This window comes from Rhinocladiella mackenziei (assembly GCF_000835555.1).
Source record: "Rhinocladiella mackenziei CBS 650.93 unplaced genomic scaffold supercont1.4, whole genome shotgun sequence".
NCBI lineage: Eukaryota > Fungi > Ascomycota > Eurotiomycetes > Chaetothyriales > Herpotrichiellaceae > Rhinocladiella > Rhinocladiella mackenziei.
In genome coordinates this window covers 2,533,206-2,559,162 of record NW_013550601.1, presented here as the reverse complement: position 1 = coordinate 2,559,162, position 25,957 = coordinate 2,533,206, and the positions used below count along the sequence as shown (strand labels likewise).

Below are 25,957 nucleotides of genomic sequence, written 5' to 3'. Positions count from 1 at the left end.
CCTTGCGATCCAATCAAGGCAAAGGATGGGCCAGCATGCGACGAGGTGAATCAAGTGGTTCATGATTGGGCACTGCGGACCAACAGATGGAGGGCTCTAGCTAGTTAAATCGGGGCCAAAAGCTGGAGACAGTCCTTCTCCTTTAGGCGGCAACCTTTACGGAAATAGGCCTCTGAGGCGTGCTCAGGAACACTCAAGAACGCTCAGATGAGTCACCGAGTCACCCAACCGATGAGAGGAGAACTGACTTTGAATCATTTACAAATTCTGAACCCGGGCAACGCCGATTATCTGCCCACCAACTCCTTCTTGAACAATTAAAACCCGTTCCAAACCATCGTCAGAATTCATAGGCGACACTGGTACCACTCCTCTCCCTCCTCTCCACTCGCCAAGGACCTTGATGCTCCTAACAACATTGCGGTGTGGCAAGACTTTGCCAGCATTCTCGCCTCTGGGGATCACGACCTCGAGCAAGTTCGGGTCATAAATGACCTCAAGAACCCTGCCTCTCCTTCCTGCAGCTGCAGCGACAGCACTGGCCTCTCTGATGAGAACACCTGTTTCTACTCTGGAGAATATCAACCACGGCCAATCCGTGCTGGCCAGTCGTCCGCCATTTTTGATCAGTCGCTCCAACCTTCTGGTTGAATTTCCCACTCCTTCGGAGATCCCGTTGACCACGACCTGTGGCGTATACACTCTTGTCGTGCCCTTCGCCTCAGCATATTCACGCTGGTAAACGTCTGCCTCCTTTAGACCGAAAATGTCCTTCCAGCCAAGATGATCCCAATATGTGACGTGGTAGTCGAGGACGAGAATGTTTGGATCGGCCTGAGTCAATAATGATAGGAGGTACGTGTTGGTGGGAGGGCAAGAACTACACCCTTGCGACTGGAACGCTTCGACCACAATTGGCCGGTTCGGATGAGGTTTGTGAACATGAATGGCGCACTGACAGTCGTCTGGGTGAGGATCGAAGACCGCGTATGGGGGAGGCGGAGGTAAGTCATCTTCAGGGTTGAGAGGTAGCGGTGGTGCAGCATCCCAGTGGGATCTTTGTGCTTCTCGCGTCGTGACCATTGGCTCGGGCTCTCTGTCGTCGTCACCATCATCGCACGAAACCAAACGTAAGAACCATCCCATGGAGATCGGAGGGGACATATTTGCGGTTTCCTTAGCTATCGGACGGGTTTCGTTTTATTAGGCAAGGGAAAGATATAAATGAACGGGAAGACGATTGAAGAGTAAAAGATGCCAGAAAGCATCGCCATCCTGGGAATACAGGTTCAATTAAGATGGCCACTTCCATCGCCAAGTTACGTATGTGACATGAAAGGACCGACAAAATGGGTGCAGACTGTTTTGTGATAGGATAAAATGACACCGCCTCGGAAGCGAATGTGATATGTTTTCTAGAAGATGGTGGCACAGCGCAAGCGAGATGGGGACAAGATGTATCATGAACCCTCTGGTTCGCTGGAGTGGAGAATGTTTCCGTCATCAAAGGCCCCCCATCAGTATCTGTTTTCGTACAGTAGAATTGACCAATCACACCTGACATGGCGGCGACATCCTGGAGGTACTAGATGGGCTTATGAGAAGATCTGTATTGGAATTGTGAATCAATATGTCTTCAGCCTATTGGTCAACATCACTATGTAAAGAGTATATATTGCTTGGACCAAACCTCGTCCAGTCCCGGCCTCGGCGCTGTGCGAACGGCGGTGACTAATCAAGAAGTCGAGCCACTGAACACACGAATACCCTAGTATAGCAGGCTGTGCATTTGCAAATAGGTGGCCAGGAGATCCCATATGCGAAACAGATCTGCAGGTCCTTTGGAACAAACCGTGTGAATTGATTGACTCGTTCCGGAATATACAGTAAGTGGCAGGTTGAGGAAGCCGGAATCCTCCATCAAGTGTTCAACAACCACTTACTTCTAGGAGACACATTCATTCATGAACCTTCCTCAAAGAACATCTCAGTCTCTCAGCAAATAGCTCTTGCACCAAATCCTATGCTGGAATCAAGTCGCAGGGAGAATACGGACATACTCGATGGGCTAAGAAGCACAGATCTGAAGTGGAATCAACTGTCAAGGCTACATTGGTCAAGAAAGGTTGTCGTCTAAGCATGAGATCTGTTTTGCTCCACGCCAATTTCTCTTTGCATGATGACGGTTGTTGTCCACTTTTCATCAATGGGAATTTTTCCTGGAATAAAATAAACGGTGGTGATCAAACGAGCCTCCCAAAGCAATAAGTTCGATCATTTTTGCAAGGTGTATGATATCATAATTATCCTTGACATAGCCACATTCGCAAGGATGGGGGAACCCTTGTCGTGCCCCACACGATCCTTAAGGTGTCAAGGCTGAAAGATCGCTCCACTGACATTGACGAAACAACTTACTATCGCATCCTTTCCAAGCACTAATCTCAGATTAAGAGCTTAGAGTCCATACAGCGGTTTTCCCGTTGAGGTTTCCGTGTGAAGGGTGTACAATGCCTTGCAGGTGTTTCACGGCTAAGAATAGCCCACGCGTTCACTCGCCCCCACGGGAATGCAGGAACCCCGTCGACTTGGCCGAAGCCAGGAGCACCACCTGTGAAACGGTCAAGAATCTTGGTCTGTCCCACAAATCTGTCTGCGCCCTGTGGGCCCAGTGACGATCTCGATAGCTTTGGGGGAATACTTAATGCGCATCCTTGCACAGTATGGCTCCGACAATGTAAAGCATAACAAACGCGTACACTGTCAAGCCACATGGACATCGAAACGACCAGATCCAGAGCCATGTCAAACTTCCGCCAACAAAGCCAAATCCGAGCCTCGTGGCCGGTGTGGTTGCGCTTCGTCACACTGCTCGTTACAATCATCGCTTTTGGCCTTCAGATCAAGGTGGCTGTCGATTCTGGCCGTGACAATTACTCTGAAGTTTGGTACTCACCGGAATCATTTGCATTCGTATGTGCTGCGCTTCTCTACGATGTTGCCTGGCTATCTATTAACAAACCCACAGCTTGGTTTGTCATTCATATGGAACATTGCCGACCTGGCCACTCGCTTCAGCCGCCAACATGGCGTCCATCCTGGAGCACATGTCGGCCTCGACCTCATTATTTGGATTGGTCTCTTTTCCTCAGCGGTCATCCAGCTGCTGATTAACGCTTGGTACAGCTATGCCGTAGCAGCTGGGACGCTCAAGATTGTTTGCTGGTATGTTTTCTTTCCCCGTGATGCTAGGAGACCAGTCTCCTCAAAACCTGGCTTACCAACTTTTTACCATAGCATCCTTCATATTATCCTCTTCGTCTGGGCCTGCGTAGCCTGTCATCAATGGCGCAACGCTACCAAAGCTGCAATCCCAGCCTGAGCGGTCGCGAAGGTGGAGGAAGAGCAGGAGATTGAATTGTCGAGCACTCAAAGATAACCGTATGCCGACAATAGCACCTGACATGGCGCTGGTGCCTGTGGACACGCTTGCGAAACTACGGAGCTCAACTGGTGAAAAATGCGGCAGTCCGAAGGATATATGCAGGAAATAGAATCTAAATTGCTCCTCTTCCGTGCACGAATTCGTATTACACCACTCCACAACATTGTCCATTGTTGTACTCGCCAGATTAGGACTAGCACGATCACGTGGTACTCATCCTTCCAAAACTGGTTTGAACTCAGCTTTTTGGTCACACGTGCATGCCCAAATATTTCACGGCGAATGTCAACGAATTAGTTACCGACCAGTCAAGCTGTCGCCAACTCACATCCAGCAGATGCGAGCCAGCCCTATTACCCGAGACTGAAGGGCTAGCAAGGACCGACAAACAATAATGGATTACATCGCTCTACACTCCGATAATTACCATCCACCACTGGTCGTACCCTGCCTATGTGGTAGTGGTGGTTTCGAGTACGATCATAAAGGATTTGTCGACTTTCCTAAACGCATGGGCGTTCTCCCCGAAAACATTGTGCAAGGCAAACTCGACGGACTAAGGCAGCTTGATGCCTTGATTTTCTTTCAGTCATGGTGCTTCTTCGGCTTGCTCTTCGAATTTCTAACCATCGTTGGTCGGAGTTTCACGATTGAAGATTTTGTGCAGCGGGAACCGTCTGTAGTGAGTGCAGAGTCAACAAGTAGCATCATTTCTACCAAGAAATTTCCGCTACTAGTCCGCGAACTAGAGGAGGAATCGCGAACACTGGATGCTGCGGAGAAGGCCAAACGATTTGAGACCATCTGCGAGCGTCTCAAAGTGGCGGCAGAATTCACCCATCTTAGCGCTACTTACAAGATCGATGCAGATGGACGACATTTCTTCTCGGACGACTCCATAAATTGGGAAAAGGCTTCGTCACTCGGAAACGTGGTGCATCTCTCGGTAGTGGCGCTCGGTGAGTTTCTCGGGTCCATAACCATTACTTTGTATAGGACCAAAAATTCCAAGTATGCAATTGACATGGGCCCAAGCGCATTCATACAGTCTCGCATGATACAGGCAGGGTGGTGCCCCAGTCAAGTCCAGGCGCTCCACGACCAAAAGGTCGGGGTGGCGGTCATGTATTACTTGAGCTCTATGAATGCCCGCGCATTAGGTTGGAATCATGACGGGTGTGGAAAGAGTTCTCGCTGCCAATTTGACACGTTGGATCTGCAGAAATACCGACCGAAACACTCTTCAGAATGTTTGGCTTCAGGTACGTCTCATGTTACTGCCTCTGCTGTTGACATAATACTGGCGCCATTTCAAATGCAATCGTTTCTTTCAATTTATTGAAAACCGCCGCACTAATGCTGTATAATTCGTGAGTAGGTGGGGATAACTGTCGATTCGTCGCTCCCGAGTCGACTTGGTCGCCTCGCATTTCCGGCATTGTACGAAAGCATCAGACACCGCTCATTACGGTACATCAGCGTGCTGTTGATAAAACAGTGCAGATATGTGTCACGGCAGCCGAGAAATTTGCGCAACATAGGAGGTATCTTGGGAGTCAACTGCTTAATAAAGGCGCTACAATCATAGGGTTACGGACTGGGTCTCCGAATCTCCTCACAATCACGATCCCCTACGTCTGCATCTCCCATGTTTGGGCTGAGTGAGTACGCTACATCGTATCTATCAACACTGCTTGACTGATCAATCAAGCGGATTGGGTAATCCGCGGGAAAACAGCATTCCTGCGTGTCAACTTGTGCGCTTACAGCGTCTGGTAAACGAGCTTTACACCCTGGAGGAGAGACCAGTGCCATTCTGGCTTGACACCTTGTGTGTCCCAAGACGCAACCGCTTCCGAAGAATGGCCATAGTCGCAATGGCTAAGATTTACAGGCAGGCTGATAAGGTCCTGGTGTTGGATTCTTCACTTCTTCAGGCTTCCACCGCCGTCTCTCCACCCCTCGAATTACACGTTCGTCTAATGACATCACGCTGGGCCCAGCGATTGTGGACTTTCCACGAGGCAGCCCTGGCTGAGCAACTCTATTACCAATTCGCGGATCGCGCACTTACCCGTCGTCAACTCACCGATCTTTGGCTGACATCTTTGCCGAGCTGTCGCCAGCTTGTTTCATCTGGTAGCGACGATGCATCAGATCAACCCACTCCCATCCGTGGTGAAGCTCGCAAGGTAGGGCTCCGTATCTTGTTCTCGGACCCTGTTGCGCGGCAGGGAGTCATCTGGTTGTATGATCTGGAACGATTTACAAAAATGCCGAGAGAAAACGACGCTGCGTGCTTGCAGGCTATATTAAATCCTTTACGCTGGCGAACTACGAGCTGGTTAGGCGACGAAGCCATCTGTTTAGCCGGCCTCCTTGACCTACCACTAACCCAACGCTCATTCCTCTTCCAATTACATGCCGCACAGAGATTGAAGCAGCTGGTCCTGTTACTTGACTCGGTCCCATTGGACTTACTCTTCGCCAGTCTGCCTCGATCACCAGAGTCGGGCTTTCCGTGGATTCCATCAAGTTTTTTGGGCAGAGGTTTTGATGCGTCCATGACAAGATCGCGCACCGGTTACATTACGGGTGAAGGACTGCGATTCATCTCCCCCGGATTCCATCTATGTGGCAGGGTTGAGTCAATCTTTGATGACAAAAGAGTCTACCTGAATTACGACGGACGTTACTACTTTATGGTTCCTCGAGATGATAATGGCGCCTTCGAATGGGATTCTAATGAATCGTCGGACCTGGCGGTCATTCTTCGACGGCCTCTTGTTTATCCTGGATCTGAATTTGCTGCTCTACTTGCGGTTCAGAAGAGAGTTGATAATGAGTTGCGATGTCGTTATCTGCATCCGATACTCATCGACGGTCGCGATGAGCAGATATCTGTTTGTACAGACCACCAGTCCCCTGTCGTCATGTGTACAGCCTATCCCGAGGGACAGGCATGGTGTATACTATGAGGCGGCAGCAACCACCAGATCTGTCCAATCCCGCAATGTCTCATCTAAACCATCTTGCGCCCAATTTGCAGTCTCTGAGCCCATTACTCATCAAGGCGTTGAGTCAATTCTACTTCGAGACGCAGCCCCCACAGTTATGGGCATCCCAAATTACCTCGTTGGAGTGAGCATTACGTGAGTCACCCGGATATCCGCAGAGGGTGCAGAACTGGCGAGGCGACGGCCATGGTACAGAAGACGGAAAATCTAAATGGAAAGCTGAAATTGAACAAGTGATGATCCCAGCAACGACTCAAACATGAAGGCTCGACTTCGTTTCTGACTCCAACTCCGGATACCCTGGAGATGCAATACTACTATAGCCGAGAACAGACATGAAGTGAATTCACTTTTCAGGCTTCTGGGCGTATATCACGTATCTGTACGGAACCATTAGCGACCAGACTGGCATCAGTGGATGAGCCGAGACTCACATCATAAAATAGGAATGGATGTCATTTCTTCTCAACTCCTCGCGGGCTTTGGCTAGAAGAGCCTCGTATTTGTCCATCTCCCAGCCCAGGACGTCGGTAAAGAGCTTGACACTCATACCATATAGGCCCTCAATCATCATAACCTGAGCAAATCGGCCGGCTTCTTTCAAGGTAGGATTCTTGGGCCAGGGCCCGAGAGGTGCCTTGAAATACTTACAGGTAATGTTGGCAAAGCCGGCATCCTCCATCTGTTCCATGACCAGATTCGGGTTACAGTGGCCCGTCTTGCCGATCTTCTTCATTGCCCTCTCCCATTCGTCTTCCCAAAGCAGCATGTGTCCATCCTTGGGGATGGTGTCGTCGTCCGATTGCCGTCGACAGCAACATTCCTGGGCTTCCGCCCAGCCACCTGGTTTCAGGGCTCGGAAGGCTTGCCGATAATAGTCGGCCCAGTCCCTCAAGCTCAAATCGTTCATAGCCCGAGTGTGAATGAGGTCAAAGGACTCGGGGCGGAAGGTCCATTCTTCATCGGCGTCGGCAATCTCAAAGCGAAGGTTGGGAGGGACCATCGAAGGTTGTGTAGGGCTTAAGTCGGTACCCACGACAATGGCAGCAGGGTAGTCATCGGCGACGTCAACGGCCCAGACTCCAGTACCCGTGCCGACGTCCAGGATGGATGTGGGGTTTTTGATGGGAGCATAAAAGTGTTTGTTCCCTATTGAGAGTCGGATTGCGTGATAAGCAATGTCGACTCGGTCCAGTTCTTCTGCGTCGTTGGGCAACATGTATTTCCCCGAATGAAAAGAGTGGTACGTGCGGCCGTGGGACTTTTCATAGTCATAGATGCTGGATGCGACGGAGCGAGTGGAGGAACCATAGTCTTCCGGAAGCGCTGAATCGACGTCGCTATCGTCGGCAGCGGAAGCCTCAATGATCTGATCTGCCTCTGCCATTTCGCGATTTGAGTCCGAGTCTAGATTTCTTGCATGAAGTCGACACTGGCTTTCGGTAAGCTTGGGGGAAAGAAAAGAATAAAATAGCCCCGTAGTCGGGTCCTGTTATAGTGCAGTGGATCAGCCGAGCCGGGTGGAGGACGGCTCGGGTACTATTCCCCGTAGCCTTATGGAGAAAAACAAGACGGGGAGGTAGAATGCGAGAACTGGCGCGGTAGTCAAATTCAAAAGGTTGGAGGATGTTGTCGATATGAGAATGGCAATTCGGTATCATAATCGTCGAGTCTATCTCCTCAAAGACGTTGGGGGAGCTTGCTACGTTCCACCAACATCGACCTGCCGGTGACACGTCTGACATTCTGACTGGCACACATCGATAGGCATGAGCCTAGGGACATGCCCGGCTCCGCTTGGCTGCATTGGCTGCAAGTGTTGTCAACGGTCTCTTCCTCGGGCCAACTGGGGGCATGCTTAGCCTTATTGACCCCTTGCCGTCAAGCTCATCTCAGCCTCTGATAACGAACATGTGGCCCGAGACGAGCGGAAGTCAGAACCCGACATGACTTATAATTGAATTCCTGGAACCGACCCTCTACGCACATGAAATACTATCTATGCATCTATACCAAAGCGGAGGTGTCCACTTCACGAACAATGGGTCGGTATCTGAAGACCTCCACTGGCACTTGTTCGCTTTTAATATGAACTCATCCCATAACCACCCCCACTGCTTAACAACATCGTCTCTGTCCATCCAAATTGGACCCTACTCTTCCCTAACATGGCTTTGAGTTCGATACTAAACCAAGCTTCCTTTCGAACCTGGGCCGTGGCCATCTCTGCATGTCTTGTCATTTGGGCCGCCGCCCACTGGTGGCTCGCTTACCGTCGACTGCGGCATATCAAGGGTCCAGGATTAGCATCCATCTCGAGTCTGTGGATCTTCTATCAGACTTGTCGATCTCGTATCTATCTCGCTGGCGACGAGGCTCTGCAGCGCTATGGTGCGTTTCATGTTCTCACATCTCACCATAGAATCCGCTTCAGCCCTCGCAAATGGTAAGTTAACCAATGTACCCTTCCAGGTTCGATTGTGCGCATCGCTCCCAACTGCATCTTAACAAATGACCCCGTCTTCCTCCGAGTCATGGCCGCTCCGAGGTCGGGCTTCACGCGGAGTCGGTATTTTGAGGCTACTCGAGTCGACGCTCAGAGCGACCATTTGTTATCCCTCAGAGACGAGGCCGCTCATGCCGCCTTGAGAGCAAAAGTCTTACCAGGGGTATGCACCAACATGCAGCCGGTCCTGATATTTCGCCTCTGACAATGACAAGTACTCAGGTAAAGAAGTAACGACTCTTGAATCTGATATCGACGCCCGAGTGGTCGACCTGCTCGATCTGATCCGTCGTGACTACGTGAGTCAAGAGAAGCCGCTCGACTTCGCGAGGCTGTCTGGATTCTTCACCCTCGATAGTCTGACCACGATCGCCTTTGGGAATGCTATGGGCTACCTCAAGACGAATGAAGATTTGTTCCACTATTTTCACATGTCTTCCAAGCTATACCCAATCGTCGAGCACACCATGCACCATTGGTCCATCCACCAAATCGTACAGACTATCCAGAAAATGGTTACGGTGCCCAGTGATGTCGGCATGGGTGCCATTGTGACGGCCGTCAACAAAGGAGTCCGCGAACGTTTTACGGCCCCATCCACCACCGAAACGCCCTCTGACATGTTGAACTCCTTCATTTGCCGTGGTTTGACCGAGCTTGAATGTGAATCCGAGGCGATTTTGCAGATCATGGCCGGCGCCGACTCTACGGCCCACGCGCTCCGCATTACCTTCTATCACCTCCTCAGTAATCCGACCGCGTACCTGAAATTGATGGCAGAGATGGACGCTGCTCTCCAGAGCGGCCAAATCTCGTACCCGGTCATCCAAAACAGCGAAGCCCAGGCCCTCCCCTACCTGCGTGCCTGCATCATGGAAGGTTTGAGAATGTTTATGCCCTTGAACGGGATCAGTACACGTCTCTCACCGTCGCCCGACGGATATACTCATAACGGCATCTATATACCTGCCGGGACTGAAGTGGGGATCTCCATCTACTCCATGCTGCGCCGAAAAGATATCTTTGGACCCGATGCCGATACGTTTCGCCCGGAGAGGTGGTTTGACAAGGACACCGAAAGACTCAAAGCACGAGAGCGAGTGCAGGAAATGGTCTTTGGCACGGGCCGGACGAGCTGTCTAGGGAAAGATATTGCGTGGATGGAATTGAGGAAGGTCATTTTTGAAGTGAGGACCCCGAATTTTTTCATATATGTCGTCTTTCGCTCAGCCCCCTTTTCCCCTTTCCATATCCCCTTTTTTAATTTCAAGACACCTCCTTGCTGACACTGACGTCGTGTTTCCTGCAGCTTTTCCGAAACTTTGAATTCTCTATCGTCAATCCCTTGGCAGGAGTGAAAACGTGGTCGAACGGCGTGGTGGTCCAAGAAGGCATGTACGTGCGAGCATGGCCCAGGAAGAAAGATTAATTTTGCACCGTGGTCACTGCGCTTTTTCGGGAGTTTTACTTTTTGGATTTGTCAAGGGTTCGCCATGGACAAAGCCGAGGATCCTGCTGATGGGCAGGAACGGATTCGATATGATGAGAATTCATTGAAATTGGAACAGTTAGTCTTGTGTGTGTTGAACCGAACATTGGACTCGGGAGTTCCCTGCTCCACTTCATCGTGAGGTACAGCAGAAGTGGATAGGATAAAGTCAGCGATTCTTCGAAACTCGTTCTAGCGGTTGGAGCCCACTCTTTAAACCCTGATAACACCGCTTGACAGTCCCGCCATTGGGAACGAGCGCCGACATAGATTGACCAATGCAGCCATGTAAAAAGTTGAAGGCCTGCCAGGTCCATCAGTTAATGACTTTCTGTACCTCGCCGTCTCTGCTGGAAGAGTTGAGCCACCAATGTTATATCAAGAGCAAGGGCAAAGAAGATGCGGCCACACAAACTGTCCACGCGTACCCACCAAATTCACTCACACCAGCTCACTCAGGATGATGAACAAAGTTCCAAGCAATGCAACTCGAAAGTCATTTCGATGCTGAAATTGACGTAGGGAAGGTCCGGTCTCAGGGCGTGTCATGACGGACGAGAATATATGGCACCAACCTCAGGGTTGAGGCCTATCGCTGCCTCCCATGCTTGGACTTGGTTTGGGCCTGACCACCAAAATTTTTGCTCTCCTTTCGAAGCAGGACCAGACAAGACATGATGGCATGGTTGATGCCCTTCGTTCTCTGGACAACGTCATTTAGAGAGGTCTCCAACTGTGAGACACATTGTGGGCCACCTTTGGTGGGAGTGGAGAGCTACGACGTCTTTTAAGGTACCGCCAGGCAAGTAAGTCGCAATGAATGCCGAGAAGTGAAATTATTTTTTACTTTGACTCTTCATCAACTGCCTATCTTCTTCTCGCCATGTGGCCATTTGGGATTATTCTAAGAAATATCAATCCGCCTCGGCTCTTTCTATGTTCGAACCATCGACCGCATCATCCATCATCATATGGATATCCATCTACCCATCCAAGTATCCACGATCCCCTTCGCCTCATCCACTAGTCCGAGCTCAAGCAGAAGCTGCGTCGTACCACGCACTGCCGAATCCAGGGCCGAAAAGATCCACGCGTGCGTATAACTCGTGTGCTCACCAACAAAGATCGTGTTGAACTCCGTATTATAGTACGCGGGTAGGTATAATTCTTGCTGACCTAGGAATGGCGAGGCCCAAGCTCCGGCCTGGTGTTCGTCGACTTCCCAGCATTGTCTGTCGTACACACCGGTGAACTGCTCAGCAGCAATCTCGCCGTGAACTTCGACCATGGCTCGCTGGACGAGGCCAACGTGATCCTTGTCCGAGAGGGCGGCGAGAGAACGGGCAGATGTGCCGGATGAGTAGGACGCGAGGATCACTCCGGGCCCACTGGCATTGATGTTATATGAAGGGTAGCATACAGAGCCGATGCCAGGGATGTCGGTGCTGCCGCAGCCGCCGATGATGGGCGGATCCATGTGTTCCCAGAAGCGAGTTTCGTAGTGTAACGCAACCTTGCACGACTGTTGGTAGTTCATGGAGCTGATGGCGCGGGTGAGGAGAGACGAGTACGGAGGTGTGCGCCAGAGTCGGACTTTAGAGAACGGCACGGCGACGACGGCATAGTCGTATTCCTCACTCTCGGGTTCCATGGCTAACGGATCACCACGCCAATTCACTGCGATTTTCCCGGTCGAGTTGTTCCAACTCATGCCTTCGACTTTACGGCCCAACGTGGTCTTGTTCGCGATGTGAGGCATAAAGGCGCGCGGGAGGCTGCTCAGTCCCTTGTCGATGGTCCGCCAGCTCGTGGCGGAGAAGTAGACCGTGTCGTAGATCTCTCCCCACATGGGTGAGTAGGCTGAGCCGGCTACATAGTCGGTAGTATTTGCATCCATGCCGAGGAAGTATCGGATGTAGTTTGCTTCAGACCAATAGAATAAGCCGTCTTCAATGGCTTGTTTATGGGCCTGGTAAACATTTGTGGCGGCCTCGCGGATTTTCTCATCGTCCACATCCACGAATTCTTCCAAGGCTTCTTCTGCTGTTTCGGCTGCTTCGGGGTCATGAGCAGCAGGAGCAGGATTGGACAGGGAAGAGTTGGCCTCTATTTGTGCAGAACTGGGGATCCGGCCATTCGGTAGGCGATAACCACGCGAGTTGGCGGGCACGTTCGGACTGGATTGGATCCAGGGGATGAAATTGACAGCCAGTTCGGGATGATCGTTGCTATTCATTTTGTTTAGGACGTCTGCAAGTTGGAAGACCATTTTGTGATCTTGGATTTCAAGTGTCTCATTCGTGTCCGGATATCTGATCGACACGGGAAATCTCATCGGGCCCATCTCCTGATACTGGTACTGGTCTGGACGGGTATGGTTGAGGTATCTCGTTCGGACGCGACCGCCGACACGATGACTCGATTCGATAATGTGCCAGTTGGTGATCCCAACGGACTGAAGGAGTAAACTGGTCATGAGGCCGGACATGCCACCACCAACGATGGCTATCTTTTGGTTTTTGGCTTCAGCAACGAACGCCGCGGTCACGTTTTTGGACTGCATAAAGGCCACTCCGTCAAACCAAGGGCCTGACGTGTCGGCAACATCTGCGATGCTTTGTCGTTTACGAAGAGACTTGGAGACAGTGATAGGATTTGAGCGACCGACCAGAGCAGATCCCGAAAATGCGTGAATGCAGCCATGGGGGATGGCGTCGCTTGGGACTATCCAAACAAACCGGTCAGGAAAACAATCTCGCTGGACAGCCGTAACAGCAATTTCGTGGTGACTATGTCGGGCGTCTTCCAGGTCGCATTCTCCATGCACGAGGCGAAGTTCTCCTTCCCAAGATTCGTCGAACTCCACGTGAATGTTATGGACGGATTCGGAATTGACTTCAAACGGGCCTCGGAAGTGGACTACTTCGGAGTCCAGCTGAATTGGCGACGTCAGTGCGAGTCCCGCTACAAGCAGCCCCGTAAGGGCTACCGAAGAAGCCTTCATGGCTGCAAGGGAAAGGAGTATCATAGGGGGGAGGAATCGAGTCACTCCTGGTGATCGACACGAAGCAGGTTGATGGAATATATACTCTACCCAAAATTGTGTCCTCCCTCGGGGGAGAGAACATAGTTCACAATTCTTTCCCTCAAGCTCCGAAAGCCGGGGTGATACTGACTGATACCGCGTTACCTTTTAGAGCGGCAGAAGTTCACCAGAGAAATCCCCACCCGTGTCGTTGGGCGTGGAGAGTGCTCCATGGGAAAAGATAGCGAAAAATCAGCTCTCCGTCTTGAAAATGGTAATTTGAGCTTTCATTATCACACGATGCTGTGGGAGATTGGAAAGCAGAAAACTTTCCTTATCGGGAGGAGTTAGAGGGAAAGATTGGGGGAGGCCAAGCACAATAAGCGATAGTGACAACACAGGCATATTGGTCAAGGATAGATGTCAAGATTTGAATCGCCACGTGGGTACACTGTGTCTGGATGCATAGAACGATCAAGAGAAGGGTATGATATTCCAGTTGACCTTCCGAATAGGAGGTGTGATGCCCATATAATGCCCAGGCGGACAAGGGCGTTGGATCAACGTCGCAGCCTTGCCAAGACGGCCCGGAGGATTTAGATCCCTTTCTCTTATCTATTCCATATTCATGACTCCAATCTTGTCACGCCTCTCTCCTCGTGTCTGCCTAGTGGATTATGGGTGTCCTCCTCCGTACCTCATCTGTGGAACCTGGCTGATCCTGATGCGGCACAACAACCTCGGTTCATGGAGAAACTTGTTGGACCCCGGCCCTCTACCTTTCACATCCCTGACGAGGTTCCCGAAAGATCTCCCAGATAGTCGTCCAGCTAAGAACGTCGCATGACTGAAGTGCTCAATACTTCCAGTTTCCAGGACAACAGAGCATCTGCTTTTTCATCCTCAATGATTGCGCAGCCGGTTGATTTGACCTTCCCGTCTGGATCCGCGTATCCCCCACAACTCCGATCGTGCCGACTTGCCAGCGATCCCGCCCATCTTCTAGGCGCCGAGAGCCAGGAAGTCAAAGTCGCAAGCGAATACGACATAAAGATGGATGTCGATCTGCAATAGATATATGTAATCGGGCACAACCGATTCGAAAACAACCGAAGCTGCCCATGCCCATGCCAAACGTACTCCATCACAATGTGCCCTGCTCGATTCGTGGTGGACTAATCGGAGGCCAAAGACACAGGGACCGTCAACGTCCTCTGTCTTGTGTCGATCTGGGGAAAGTCAGTAAACCATCCTGCTTAACTAAGCCCCGGAATAGGGTCGGGATGCCCATTAGGACTGCCAGTACATCCTTATCAGCGGAGAAGACCTTGCGATTGGTTAATGGATATACAGCGAGGCTATGCAAATCCAATCCGGATATACGCCAATTCCTCTGTGCTTGGTAATGTTGCCAAGCCATCAGTGTCCCCATGTTCCCTCCCGTGGCCACGAAAAGTCTTGTTTTGGTGTCTACTGGGGTTTGTGTGGGAAGACCAGCTTTGATTCCTTATCTATGGAGCAATATAAGGGTCTACGCCCTTGGTATGTCATGTGCTCGGCCGGAGAGGATATGCTGGCATCCGGATCCATACCTTCTCTGTCACAGACTTCTGCTCAGTTTTGATCTTCCACGCCATGCGGACCTCAACTCGGCTTCTGAGTTACCGAACGTGGCGGTCTTGGTAACGGAAATCAAACGCTGGGAGAGATAGAGGGATTTTCAGTTGGTCATATAGCTAAGTCACAGGAGTCAGCATGTCGTGCCCAGTTTCGGGAATCGCCACGACAAGAAAGAGGACTCCCATTTCTTGGGTGAGCTGGAAGGCGGGTTTTCACGAAACGAGGGCATTATAAAATCTACCAAGTTCGCATTCATAATGTCGGACAAAGAGAAAACGGAATCTGCAAGCCGACACCCGCAAGATTTACCCTCATATGTTTCTGCCTAAGTTTCATCATCCTTCTTTCGCATCATGCTGTTCAAACACGCCATCACAGCTCTCCTCTCGATCATCACTTGCGCTGTGGCTGTCCCGGTGGAACGGAGACTGGCTCCAAATGAGACCGTGACCTACCTTGGTTCTCAAAGCCGAATTCTCTGTAAGACCTCTGTCGAAATTTCGAGTCGACCGGAGACTAAGACACTGCATTAGCTGGTGGTGCAACAGCCAAAGGTTTAGTATACACCGCGGGTACCGTGCCGTCCTTGAACGGAACTATTGTCAGTGGTGGCATCCAAAACCAAACCGTAAGTCGGATCTTTCCCATACCCTCATAAACGGATCACGGTATCGGAACTAATCCGCATCCTCGGCCAAAGGCACAAGTGATTCGTAACATCGGAGCAATCCTTGAAGAGGCTGGCACGTCTTGGGACTATGTTCTCAAGACCACAGTTTATTTGGCCACCATGGACGATTACAGTGCCATGAATGAAGTGTATGCGGAGATGTTACCCGATCCTAAACCTGCTCGAACGGCTGTTGAGGTTGGACAATTGCCCGGTAACTTTTCCATTGAGATGGAAGCCATCGCAGCGATTCCTTGGTGGTGAAATGACCGTAGATGACGATGGGAGAATGATGGCGAGTCGATATAGGACGAGTCATAGGCAATAGAGGTAGAGGAGATAAGTACCCGAGCGTCGAAGATGGAGATGATGGATTAATAATTTCAAGCCCAGAGAAGAGAGAATGAATTCGACAAGTTCTTCATTAGGCGCCAAGACCGTCTTTACATATTACATAAGCGGAAAAATCTCTGACCGCGCTGAACATAAACCAGCGTGAACGATCTTAGACGGAAGCCATATTAGATCAAGGATCAAGGTTACACAAGAATTCGCGCGAGTTAACCTGGCCAAATCTATTGCTGTGTAGTCGAGCCGTCCTAGGAGTCCATCCACGAGATTGCGGAATGAAAAGTAAATGGACGAAACTTTGAAGGTTGGGAAGATCAAAGCTGTAATCTAACCTCTTTCGAACCTCTCCCAAATTCGAGACATTTAATCCAAGATGGACAGAAAGAACGAAGTGGATACGGGTACAAGTGCAGTTCAGCATCCTCAAATTCTCCAGGGTCAGGATAACCCTCGCGATGACACAGCTGCCGTCACCTCATCACGCTGAGGACTGGACATTGGCGCGCATGCGCTGTGTCCGCGACCGCCAGTCGAAGCTCAACGATAATCAGACAACGTGCGAGTCGGTAGTTCAGGAGAGTTTCCACACCACCGGAACCATCTCATATTTATCGGCCATCGGGTAGGTGTGTGCATCCATTCTGAAGCAAAGACGATCAATCGAAGCTTTTCCCACACATCTAAGACCGGGTAGCAAAGGACATCTGCATTGTTCTTGGCCAAGAGACACGGATTAAGGACAACTTCAATATCTGCATACTGGCGAGGTGAAGACGGCGATGTGCCTGAAAAGGACACCTCCATTCCACTACATGAACAACTATACACCCTGCATCCTTAACACGGGATACATGTTGCTGGAATTCGGGAGCCAGCTAAGGGGCCAGCTGCTCTCCATTATCTGGAATCAATATCGGAAAGACGCAATCCGGAGACAGACTTGGTTTCAAGGCATGGTTCACATCAGACAATTCGCTCATTCTACTTCCACAGTGCGAGCACGGACTTTGACAAACCGGGCCCCTTTTGCCTGGATGATTGCGCTCGAGAATTAAGGGCCGCACCGGGATTTGTGCGAAGAACCAATACTTATACGAGTATTGCAGATTTCGTCGTGAAAATCCTAATTTTTTGACGTCGGCTTCCGCAAGCCACAAAATACTGCACAGGACGAGGGAAACTGCTGGTGGCGAACGGTCACAAAGATGTTACCCTGCGCCATATCATATCATCTTAAAAGATGGCCTTTGGGGAACGGGCCATTTCCGCTTCGACTTGTAGCCTTCTGCACCATCAACATTCTTGTCGATCAAGCATGGAACATCACCAGCGTGATCAGTCTGGAGGGGATACTGGAGAGAAAAGAGCAGAAACGACAACAGCCCCATCACGAGCTAGGATCATCCAGAACTTGTGAGATTCCGAGAAACCGTGGATTCGGTATTGTCAGAACCCTGTGGATGCCTTCTTTGAAGAACCCAATCGTTCGAAACCTGTGCCTCAACTGTTATCGACAATTCAAGACAATGTGCCAAAGTTACGGTTTGAGCAATAGAACGATGTTGCCAGAAGCATACTGGTCGACGAGCTATTGTTCCATGAGAAGAGGTAAGTTTGTGGGATTGCGCGATTAAACGTTTCCATGAGGATGTTTGGCGCAGTGGTAAGGACTTCGTCTGTTCGTGCCATAATTTTTGGCTTCTCTTGTGGCATCTTGGATTACCCTGAACGCCCTATCAGATGTACCCTCAATTTCTCAAAGGAACTTGGGCAGATTAATGGAGTGGACCCTAGATCAACACTGATTTGGTCATGTAGCAAGAGTTCTCGCGGCCACAATACAGTCTCTTGCCAGATCGGCTTCATCCTAAACGCAATTGTCAACGCCCCAGTCGTAGTCCACTTGGACGAATTGCGGTGGCCTCATTAGCAGAGCCCATTGAGCTTAAGCGACCAATTAGACGGCACAGAAACCTCGCTAACATTCCAGCTAACACGACTCAATACAAGACCTGGTGAAGGATAGCGGCGGCCATTTATCCATCTACAATTGGCCAAATCAACGACATTCAACACTCAACCCCACGCGTGCCTCTTCCACCCTCTCCCTGATCCTACCCTCTCCCAACCGAATCTTCTATCTTTTCCCATCATGTTGTCTAGACAGGTATGCATGATCGGCGACGATGCAGCAGCACTTTGTGAGTGCCTGTCGCCAGACCTCAACCCACACCGCCGTTTCCTTCCAAGTCCTACCTCCAACATCGAAACTCAGCCTGATCACGGAAGCTGATGAGACGCCATCCATGTGACACTCCGGACTGTCCCGACTCGACCGTTCCGTTTGATCATGCCTCTATCCCATCGCAACTATACGGTGGGCTGCATCTGCCCCATGGGGGTGGAGCTAGCACCTGTCAAAGCCATGCTTGACCAGACCCATCCTGTTTCACCCACTCAACGCGACCAGAACAGCTACACCTTGGGGGAAATATGTGGACACAGCATTGTGATTGCGGTTCTGCCCGAGATTGGGACGAACGCCGCGGCGGCGGTGGCAACCCAGCTCTTGAATGACTTTCCCTCTATCCGGTTCGGACTGCTAGTGGGAATTGGTGATGGCGTGCCCGACGAAGAGGAGGACGGCTATGATATTCGTCTAGGAGATGTGGTGGTCAGTAAGCCGACCGCTAGCTTCGGCGGGGTAGTCCAGTACGACTTGGGCAAGTATTCGACGGGCGGCGGCTTCGAACGAACCGGAGTGTTGAATAAGCCTCCTCAAATCCTGCGAGCAAGTGTAGAAACGCTGGCAGCTGACCATCGGATGAAAGGATCGAAGGTTCCGCAATATCTGCGTGACATGCTTCAGCAGTTTCCCGTCATGGAAGAGGAAATATTCCTATCCAGGTGCCGAGCAAGATCAGCTTTACCAGACGGACTATTCTCACCGCGGCGGTGCAGATTGCCAAAATTGTGATCGGCAGCGGATTGTCGTGAGGGATGGTCGCCGTGATACGAATCCCAAATTTCATTATGGCACAATTGGATCGGCCAACACGTTGGTCAAGGATGCGGGTTTGCGAGAGGAGTTGCGACGAGCGTGGAAGGTGGCCTGCGTGGAAATGGAGGCGACTGGTTTGATGGATTGGTTTCCCTGCCTGGTCATTCGCGGGATCTGTGACTACGCTGACTCGCACAAGAATAAAAAGTGGCAACCATATGCCGCGGCCACAGCGGCGGCATACATGAAAGAGTTGCTGTCGGTCATCCCCCCCTAAGGATGTGGCCAAGGTGTGGCCTGCTGCTGAGGTGATACAGGTATCGAGTGAGTACACTAGCCTCGGCCCTCTCTTATCTCATTAAGCAGTTTCGAATTCGGATTCGAACGTTTGTTCGAGCCCTTTATATCGATGCCTCCAAGTGATTCTTTTCGTCATATGGCGCGGCTAATTTTTAGCTAGGGTACGAGCGTGGTATCAATTTTTTCGACGCTCCGGACATGGCGGACTACCTCTTCATCGGTCGTGACATAGAACTTCAGCAGATGGAGGGGATTCTCACTCCTGGTTCGAATTCTTCTCACCGGAGAGTACTCGTGTTAGGGGGGATGGGTGGAATTGGCAAGACCCAATTGTCCATTGCCTACGCCAAACGACATGGGGATACGTACTCATCGATCTTCTGGCTCAACGCAACTTCCGAAGTCACTTTGAAGGGCAGTTTCCGAAATGTCGCGCATCGAATTTTGGCTCTGGAGACTGTGGACCAATTGGACGATGATCGTATCTGGATCGGAGTGTCTAACTGGTTATCCGAGGTTGAGAATTCTCGCTGGCTCCTGATCTACGACAACTACGACGACACAGAGGAATTCAACATCACGAAATACTACCCCTCGGTAGCGCATGGATCGATCATCGTCACGACACGGGTCCCCAGCAGAGTCAACGGGAGCAAGGTCAACCTGCAATCGCTGGGTAAGGAAGAGGACGGCTTACGGATTCTATCTATTCGATCCGGGCGGAAAGGTATCGAGTCAGGTATGGTGCCGTTGAGCGAGTAACAGGGCATAAATGTCTGACGCATACTTAGATGTCGACGCTCGCGAGTTAGCACGACGACTAGACGGCCACCCGTTAGCTTTGGCATCGGCGGGTGCCTATCTGAAGGAATCATCTTTCACCTTCTTGAAATATCTACGGCAATATGAAGCTCAGTGGGAGGCGGTCGCTTCGATGGAAGAACTGGCGGACTACCCTATGCGGACACTCCACACCACATGGAACGTTTCTTTCACCCGAATCAAGCAGGAGGATGACCTTGCAGCACACTTGTTAAGGTTTCTGGCCTATCTCGACCACCGCGATATCTGGTACGATCTTTTTCGTGGGTATCAATGCATTAGAGGTGTCAGAGACAACGGAGGTATCTCAGTTATAAAAGGTACTAGAAGAGTCTTGAGCATCAGAAGCACTAAAAATATCAATACCTCCGCGTGGTTCACTCATTTAACCCAAACTGAAGCCTCGTTTGAGAGAGCAATGAGAACGCTGGTCAGGTACGGTCTTGTCGAGGCCCGTTATCAAGCTAGATCGTACAGCGTTCACGTATGCGTTCACGACTGGGTCTTCAACCATTTGAACCGTGAAATTGATGCGGACCAATACTGGCTGGCGTTTGACTGTGTGGCGGGTCATATTGGAGATGCAGACGAGGAGCAGCTTTCTATCATTCGATACCAACGAATTAGCGCACATGCATGCCGACTCGTACACGGTCGTTTTCGAGGAGCCGCCGAAGGGCAAAGTTCAGCCACTTGCCCATCTCGCGGAGCTACTTCGTCAGCAACTGCTGTATAAGGAGGCGGAGCAGATGTATCAACGGGCGCTGGCCGGGCGGGAGAAGGTGCGGGGACTGGACCACCCGTCGACCCTCACCACTGTCTGCTGTCTCGGGAATCTACATCGTGACCAAGGCAAGCTGGCCGAGGCGGGGGAGATGTATCAACGAGCGCTAGCCGGGCAGGAGAAGGTGCTAGGACTGGACCACACGTCGACTCTTCTTACTGTTATCGGCTTCGGGAGCCTCTTCTGTTACCAAGGAATGCTAGATGAAGCAGAGCGGATGTATCAACGGGCGCTCTCTAGGATGGAGAATGTTTTGGGAAGTAAGCATCCGTTCACGATTGGCACGATGAATAATCTGGGAAACCTATACTGTGAAAACCACCAATTGGACAGAGCTAAGCAAATGTATCAGCAGGCTCTATTGGGAATGGAGGAGCTGCTAGGATCCGACCACTTTTTTGTCCTCGGGGTCGTCAACAATCTTGGTGTTCTATTTTCCGAGTGTGGCCAGCTGGAGAAATCTGAGCAGATGTACCAGCGAGCGCTAGATGGTCTACAGGCCCGTTTGGGTTCAGATCACCCCACTACTGGCATGGTAATCAACAATCTAAAGCTATTGCAAGAAGAGGATGGAAAGGACCAGACCACGCATATCAGCCGAGGAACAGTTTCCCTTCCCAGAAGGCGATGGTACTATTGACGGATACTTTGTCTGGGCGCCGGGAAGGGTTGCCAGGTTCTACGTACTGTATGGAATCTAAGGGTGATAGATGGAAGCAGAGAAGATGGATGTGTAGGTACCGAAGACTCAGCAGAGGGCACTGGGGGACGAGCATCCCGACGCGCTAATCACCATGAAAAATCTTGCATTCACCATCAAAGAGCAACGCAGAAACATTAAGGAACTTATGGCAAAATGTGTCCTGCATCGGGTACTGGGTGCTCAGCATCCTCGCACCCTGTTTTCCTTCTGCAGCGCTAGCTAAATGGCAACATGGCGAATGATTGAAGAAGTTTTTGGTGCTAACCCAGGAATTGTATGGAAGCAGAGTGCACACAAGATGAATCCGATTTTGCAAGCGACTGTAAAGAAAGAGCACCGGACCAGTGTGGTTTTCGATAATCGTCAATAGTTCCTCACCGCTCAGAATCCATTCGATTTCCATCTTCCTTTATTCCCTTGTACAAAATATGGATTCTGAAGCAAATTCATCCCTTCACTCGCCTTCAACCACCTTGGACTCGGCTGAAACAGGGTCGAAAAGGACATGGGCCCACGCCCGTGACGCACGTGATGGGGAGCCCCAGTACACCAAAGTAAAGGCTCGCACAATGGTTTGATGAATACAATAGCAAGACAGACGACTCCCCCCCATTTATGCCGCGGCCCTTATTCAAATCGTCGGACGAAGTACATTCAGCACAATAGGAAAAAGGATTGGGAAAAGCCTATGCTGAACAAGGTGAAGGCGCTATGGGAGGTTTACCGAGAAAAGACCTCTCTCTATACGGCTACACCTCGTACGAAAGAAAACCCTCTCAAGACCTTTCCGAGTATGAGCGAATTATTAGGCAAGATTTGAACCAGTTTAGACTCATTCTGTGCCAAGCTTTATCGTTGGGACTATCGTTATCGCCGAGGCGTTATCGGCTTATCGGAAACCACGCTTGCACGTGACAAACCACAAATTTCGAAGGCTGACTTGTCCCACAATGGGGACTTGCGCTCAGGAATTCTTTGTCACATTCCAATTCGAAGTTGCCATGCTCTGATTACTCCAGTCTTGTTCGGTAAGTTCCCGAGAGCTGTGCATTGTTCAAAGAATATCACCATGGCTACCACAGATATGCGCTCTTTTTGTTTGAATTCTGAACCGGGAACGGGATGTTACCAACTCCTTCGGCCGCCTTTTTCCATCAGATGTTGTTTGGTATATGTACTGATCTGACCGTGACTGTACGGGCTTCTGGTGCATTGAGGAAGTATCCAAGTCGTTCGCCCCCAATTTTGGATCGCGCGCGATGAAGCTAACCTTGATCCTCATTCAATTAGTTTGTCTGCGCCCTGTCCAGGCCATAAGCGTGCAGGATATTCCTCAATGTGCGGTAAGTGACCTGCAGATGACTTGAAAATCAAGCTCGCTGACCGGTCTATAGCAAAATTGTCTCTCGAATTCCACGTCAGCTCAAACGTCATGCTCAGTGATTGATATCGCCTGTCTCTGCTCGAGTTCGGCGTACGTGGCGGCATTGTCTTGTTGTCTGTACACTCAATGTTCGAGCGAGGAGCAAACAAGTATGTTGCAAGTCCAAAAAGATTCAAAGAAAATTATTCTGACTTTGGCCAGCTGCCATTCAATTCAACAAGCAGGAGTGTGCCGCAGTCAATGATACCGCTCCAGATTTTGTGGGGTGCTCACCGGCGGGACTATCAAGTGCCCTTGCCAGTGCGAGTGCAGACCCGGTAATATCGGCCACAATTTCGACGGCGGTTTCCACGACTTCCACTTCCTCTTCAATTGATTCTCACTTCTCGACCATTGATGGAGACGTAGTTCCGGAACAAACCATAGTTTCTCGTGGGAAGCCCATCACGGCTACATTTGCAGGAAGACCGCTAATGACAGGTAGCTGTACGATACCGTATTTTGCTATTGTCACGGTCGCAAATGGCCAGATGACCGAATTTCCGGCTGTTGGCTGTTCAGACGAAAGAGCCGATTGCTGCCCATATGATCAAGGAGCGAATGCCTATATAACAAAGTGCCCACGAGATTATTTCACCACAGCTAGTGCATGTTGTCCGATGTCAGTATATACCTGGACTTGGGGGGTTTATAGACTGACAAACCCAGTGGTTACCAGGTCTACTACACCGCCATTGGTGCAGAAACACCCTGCTATTCGGATCCAGCCACCAAGGTGCTTCCGGTGTCGACTCCCACCGCTTCTGGTCTGACTCTTATCACGGATCATATATTCTCGCGGATGTATATGCTGGTCCCACCATCTACAGGCCGCCAGGACATACCTCTGGGCGGTAAAATCGGTATCGGCATCAGCGCAGTCCTGTTCGTGGGGGCGACCATCGCGGTATGGCTATACATCAGAAAGCGCACAGCCAAGGCAGTGGCTGCCGCTGCTCGTGCAACGACATTCCCGCCCGAGGAGCCACCTCTTCAAATGTCGGGATCGTCCACCGCTCATGAACCCAACAGGCCAGAGGCATTAGCTAGCTCTCCTGGAGCTGCAGTGGCGAATTGGCCTCTTTTTCCCACCACATCATCACCTCCAGCATACGATCATACGAAAGGGAGACCGGCCCCGCGCAAGCCGAGCATTCCTCAAGAACTACCAGGAAGCACATATATTAATGAGCATCACCCAGCATTTTCGATGCGCGATACATCCGCCGAAGCAACGCCATCATCACCTCCCAGGACGCCGATTCAGAGTCCAGGTGGGAATGAAAATAGGTCACCTCTCATGTCTGCGGGAACCCCACGGTTAGGAAATCAGAGTCCGCGATTTGTATCACCCTTAGGGTCACCACGGCTGCTCCAATCATAGTTTTGAAAGGTGTAAAATACACATTGCATTGCGTTGCATTTAACTTTAATATCATATGACAGGCGTCCTGTCTGAGCAATGAAACACTATAAGCTCGATTTGAACGAAGAAGATGTGAAAGACACTGAACAAAGACCCTTTACTGTCAGTGCAGACACAGCCTTGTTTATGTTGCGTGGGGATCTCGCTATACTTCCCCTTCTCCCTCGCCTTTTATTGCTTCTTTTCCTGCTGTGGCACTCACAGAACGCAAAGGATACCAGCCTCCTCTTATGCGCCTGTCTGAAAGTCCCCAAATCGTTCCAATCCAACGTCATACGCTACGACGCCATGGCGTTCCGTGAGGCTGATACGATGTGCCGCATCTGGATAGGCAAGCTGGATCAGCATGTCGCAGAATACGCAGATGAGCTGGCAGCGGAATACTTTGCCCAGACCTGACACTCCTTTTCTCTCGCTAGGCAGGTTCCATCGCCTTTATCAATCCAAGGTCAACAGCATGTGAATCACAATTGGTGCTTCCCGATCTGGAGCAAAGTGGCCTTTCGCAGGGAAAAGACCTTCGATGAGTCCTTGATTATGAAATACATCGCCACACATACAACAAGTACAACAATTTGTGCCCCAAAGTGATCAAAATTGATAAGTCTGCTGGAGGTCCTGCATCATCATGATGTTCGTCTCGGAAGCCTTATGGTCAGATTCTCTCAAAACTCCCGAGGAATCTGGGCTGGGTGGCGTACGGGACCCAAATATCGAACCCCAAAGTCTGCGAAGACAAATCGCGAAATGGCAAAGGTCTTACTCGAGCTGTCTAAATACCGTTTTTATCGTATTAGAGGGTAAACTGGAGACAGGTCAGGCCCGTAGCTGACCAGGAAAAGGACCACTGACATTCCATTCGAACCAATTGGTTTTGTTGGCAAACTATCTTCCAGATGATCTGCCCGCGAACTCATCTTCCTGATTATTTGTGGCAGTTGGCTAAGAGCCATCTCGATCATTTTTTACCTCAACGCAATGACACTATTGAGTGTGAAGCCGACTGTCGAAAGAAGGATGTTGCACAGTGTCTGCTTCTCAAGATTGCGGAGAAACTCTCCTCGGCTCGCAACAAGGTCCTGTTTTCATTTATTCTATGAATCCTAGAACCCTCAAATATGATTATCGATTCCCAACTGGACATTCATGACGTTATTGACTGAGAGTTCTGCTATATTGCCCATGCGGAGTTCACATACTGCCCAGCCTAGTGGTTTCTACTGAGACAGTCTCATTTAAAGGGGCGTGCGTTCAAGTTACACAGCATGGAGGGGAAGAGGGGTTTCATAGTCCTGTGGAATGGCCATGTTTACAAGAACAGAGACAGAAGGAGAATTTCATTCCAATCAGAAAATCACAGCTTTTCCGAGACAAA

At 50.5% G+C, this 25,957-nt stretch overlaps 11 protein-coding genes across 11 annotated transcripts; 8 read left to right on the top strand and 3 right to left on the bottom strand.

Annotated features, from left to right (window-relative positions):
- Positions 1-258: 258 nt before the first annotated feature.
- On the bottom strand, positions 259-1,164 carry Z518_06054 (uncharacterized protein; the record flags this gene model as incomplete). Its single annotated transcript, XM_013416864.1, has 1 exon — positions 259-1,164. One exon carries the CDS (start codon positions 1,162-1,164, stop codon positions 259-261), a length of 906 nt encoding a protein of 301 aa, XP_013272318.1.
- Positions 1,165-2,802: 1,638 nt separating this feature from the next.
- Positions 2,803-3,382, top strand: Z518_06053 (uncharacterized protein; the record flags this gene model as incomplete). The annotated part of the gene is made up of 3 exons (XM_013416863.1): positions 2,803-2,973; positions 3,029-3,225; positions 3,298-3,382. 3 exons carry the CDS (start codon positions 2,803-2,805, stop codon positions 3,380-3,382), a joined length of 453 nt encoding a protein of 150 aa, XP_013272317.1.
- Positions 3,383-3,839: 457 nt separating this feature from the next.
- On the top strand, positions 3,840-6,423 carry Z518_06052 (uncharacterized protein; the record flags this gene model as incomplete). The annotated part of the gene is made up of 3 exons (XM_013416862.1): positions 3,840-4,707; positions 4,824-5,106; positions 5,157-6,423. 3 exons carry the CDS (start codon positions 3,840-3,842, stop codon positions 6,421-6,423), a joined length of 2,418 nt encoding a protein of 805 aa, XP_013272316.1.
- A 385-nt stretch (positions 6,424-6,808) lies between these two features.
- On the bottom strand, positions 6,809-7,849 carry Z518_06051 (uncharacterized protein; the record flags this gene model as incomplete). Its single annotated transcript, XM_013416861.1, has 2 exons — positions 6,809-6,842; positions 6,897-7,849. The coding sequence occupies 2 exons, from the start codon at positions 7,847-7,849 to the stop codon at positions 6,809-6,811; spliced, it is 987 nt and encodes a 328-aa protein (XP_013272315.1).
- Positions 7,850-8,630: 781 nt separating this feature from the next.
- Positions 8,631-10,397, top strand: Z518_06050 (uncharacterized protein; the record flags this gene model as incomplete). Its single annotated transcript, XM_013416860.1, has 4 exons — positions 8,631-8,853; positions 8,935-9,131; positions 9,184-10,155; positions 10,278-10,397. The coding sequence occupies 4 exons, from the start codon at positions 8,631-8,633 to the stop codon at positions 10,395-10,397; spliced, it is 1,512 nt and encodes a 503-aa protein (XP_013272314.1).
- A 1,027-nt stretch (positions 10,398-11,424) lies between these two features.
- Z518_06049 (uncharacterized protein) lies at positions 11,425-13,461 on the bottom strand (the record flags this gene model as incomplete). The annotated part of the gene is made up of 1 exon (XM_013416859.1): positions 11,425-13,461. One exon carries the CDS (start codon positions 13,459-13,461, stop codon positions 11,425-11,427), a length of 2,037 nt encoding a protein of 678 aa, XP_013272313.1.
- Positions 13,462-15,455: 1,994 nt separating this feature from the next.
- Positions 15,456-16,036, top strand: Z518_06048 (uncharacterized protein; the record flags this gene model as incomplete). The annotated part of the gene is made up of 3 exons (XM_013416858.1): positions 15,456-15,582; positions 15,636-15,730; positions 15,803-16,036. 3 exons carry the CDS (start codon positions 15,456-15,458, stop codon positions 16,034-16,036), a joined length of 456 nt encoding a protein of 151 aa, XP_013272312.1.
- Positions 16,037-18,473: 2,437 nt separating this feature from the next.
- On the top strand, positions 18,474-19,401 carry Z518_06047 (uncharacterized protein; the record flags this gene model as incomplete). The annotated part of the gene is made up of 2 exons (XM_013416857.1): positions 18,474-18,920; positions 18,955-19,401. 2 exons carry the CDS (start codon positions 18,474-18,476, stop codon positions 19,399-19,401), a joined length of 894 nt encoding a protein of 297 aa, XP_013272311.1.
- A 221-nt stretch (positions 19,402-19,622) lies between these two features.
- Z518_06046 (uncharacterized protein) lies at positions 19,623-21,670 on the top strand (the record flags this gene model as incomplete). The annotated part of the gene is made up of 3 exons (XM_013416856.1): positions 19,623-20,163; positions 20,216-20,806; positions 20,874-21,670. 3 exons carry the CDS (start codon positions 19,623-19,625, stop codon positions 21,668-21,670), a joined length of 1,929 nt encoding a protein of 642 aa, XP_013272310.1.
- A 1,322-nt stretch (positions 21,671-22,992) lies between these two features.
- On the top strand, positions 22,993-24,540 carry Z518_06045 (uncharacterized protein; the record flags this gene model as incomplete). Its single annotated transcript, XM_013416855.1, has 4 exons — positions 22,993-23,076; positions 23,128-23,266; positions 23,319-23,778; positions 23,826-24,540. The coding sequence occupies 4 exons, from the start codon at positions 22,993-22,995 to the stop codon at positions 24,538-24,540; spliced, it is 1,398 nt and encodes a 465-aa protein (XP_013272309.1).
- Positions 24,541-24,618: 78 nt separating this feature from the next.
- Z518_06044 (uncharacterized protein) lies at positions 24,619-24,981 on the top strand (the record flags this gene model as incomplete). The annotated part of the gene is made up of 1 exon (XM_013416854.1): positions 24,619-24,981. The coding sequence occupies one exon, from the start codon at positions 24,619-24,621 to the stop codon at positions 24,979-24,981; it is 363 nt and encodes a 120-aa protein (XP_013272308.1).
- Positions 24,982-25,957: the final 976 nt, after the last annotated feature.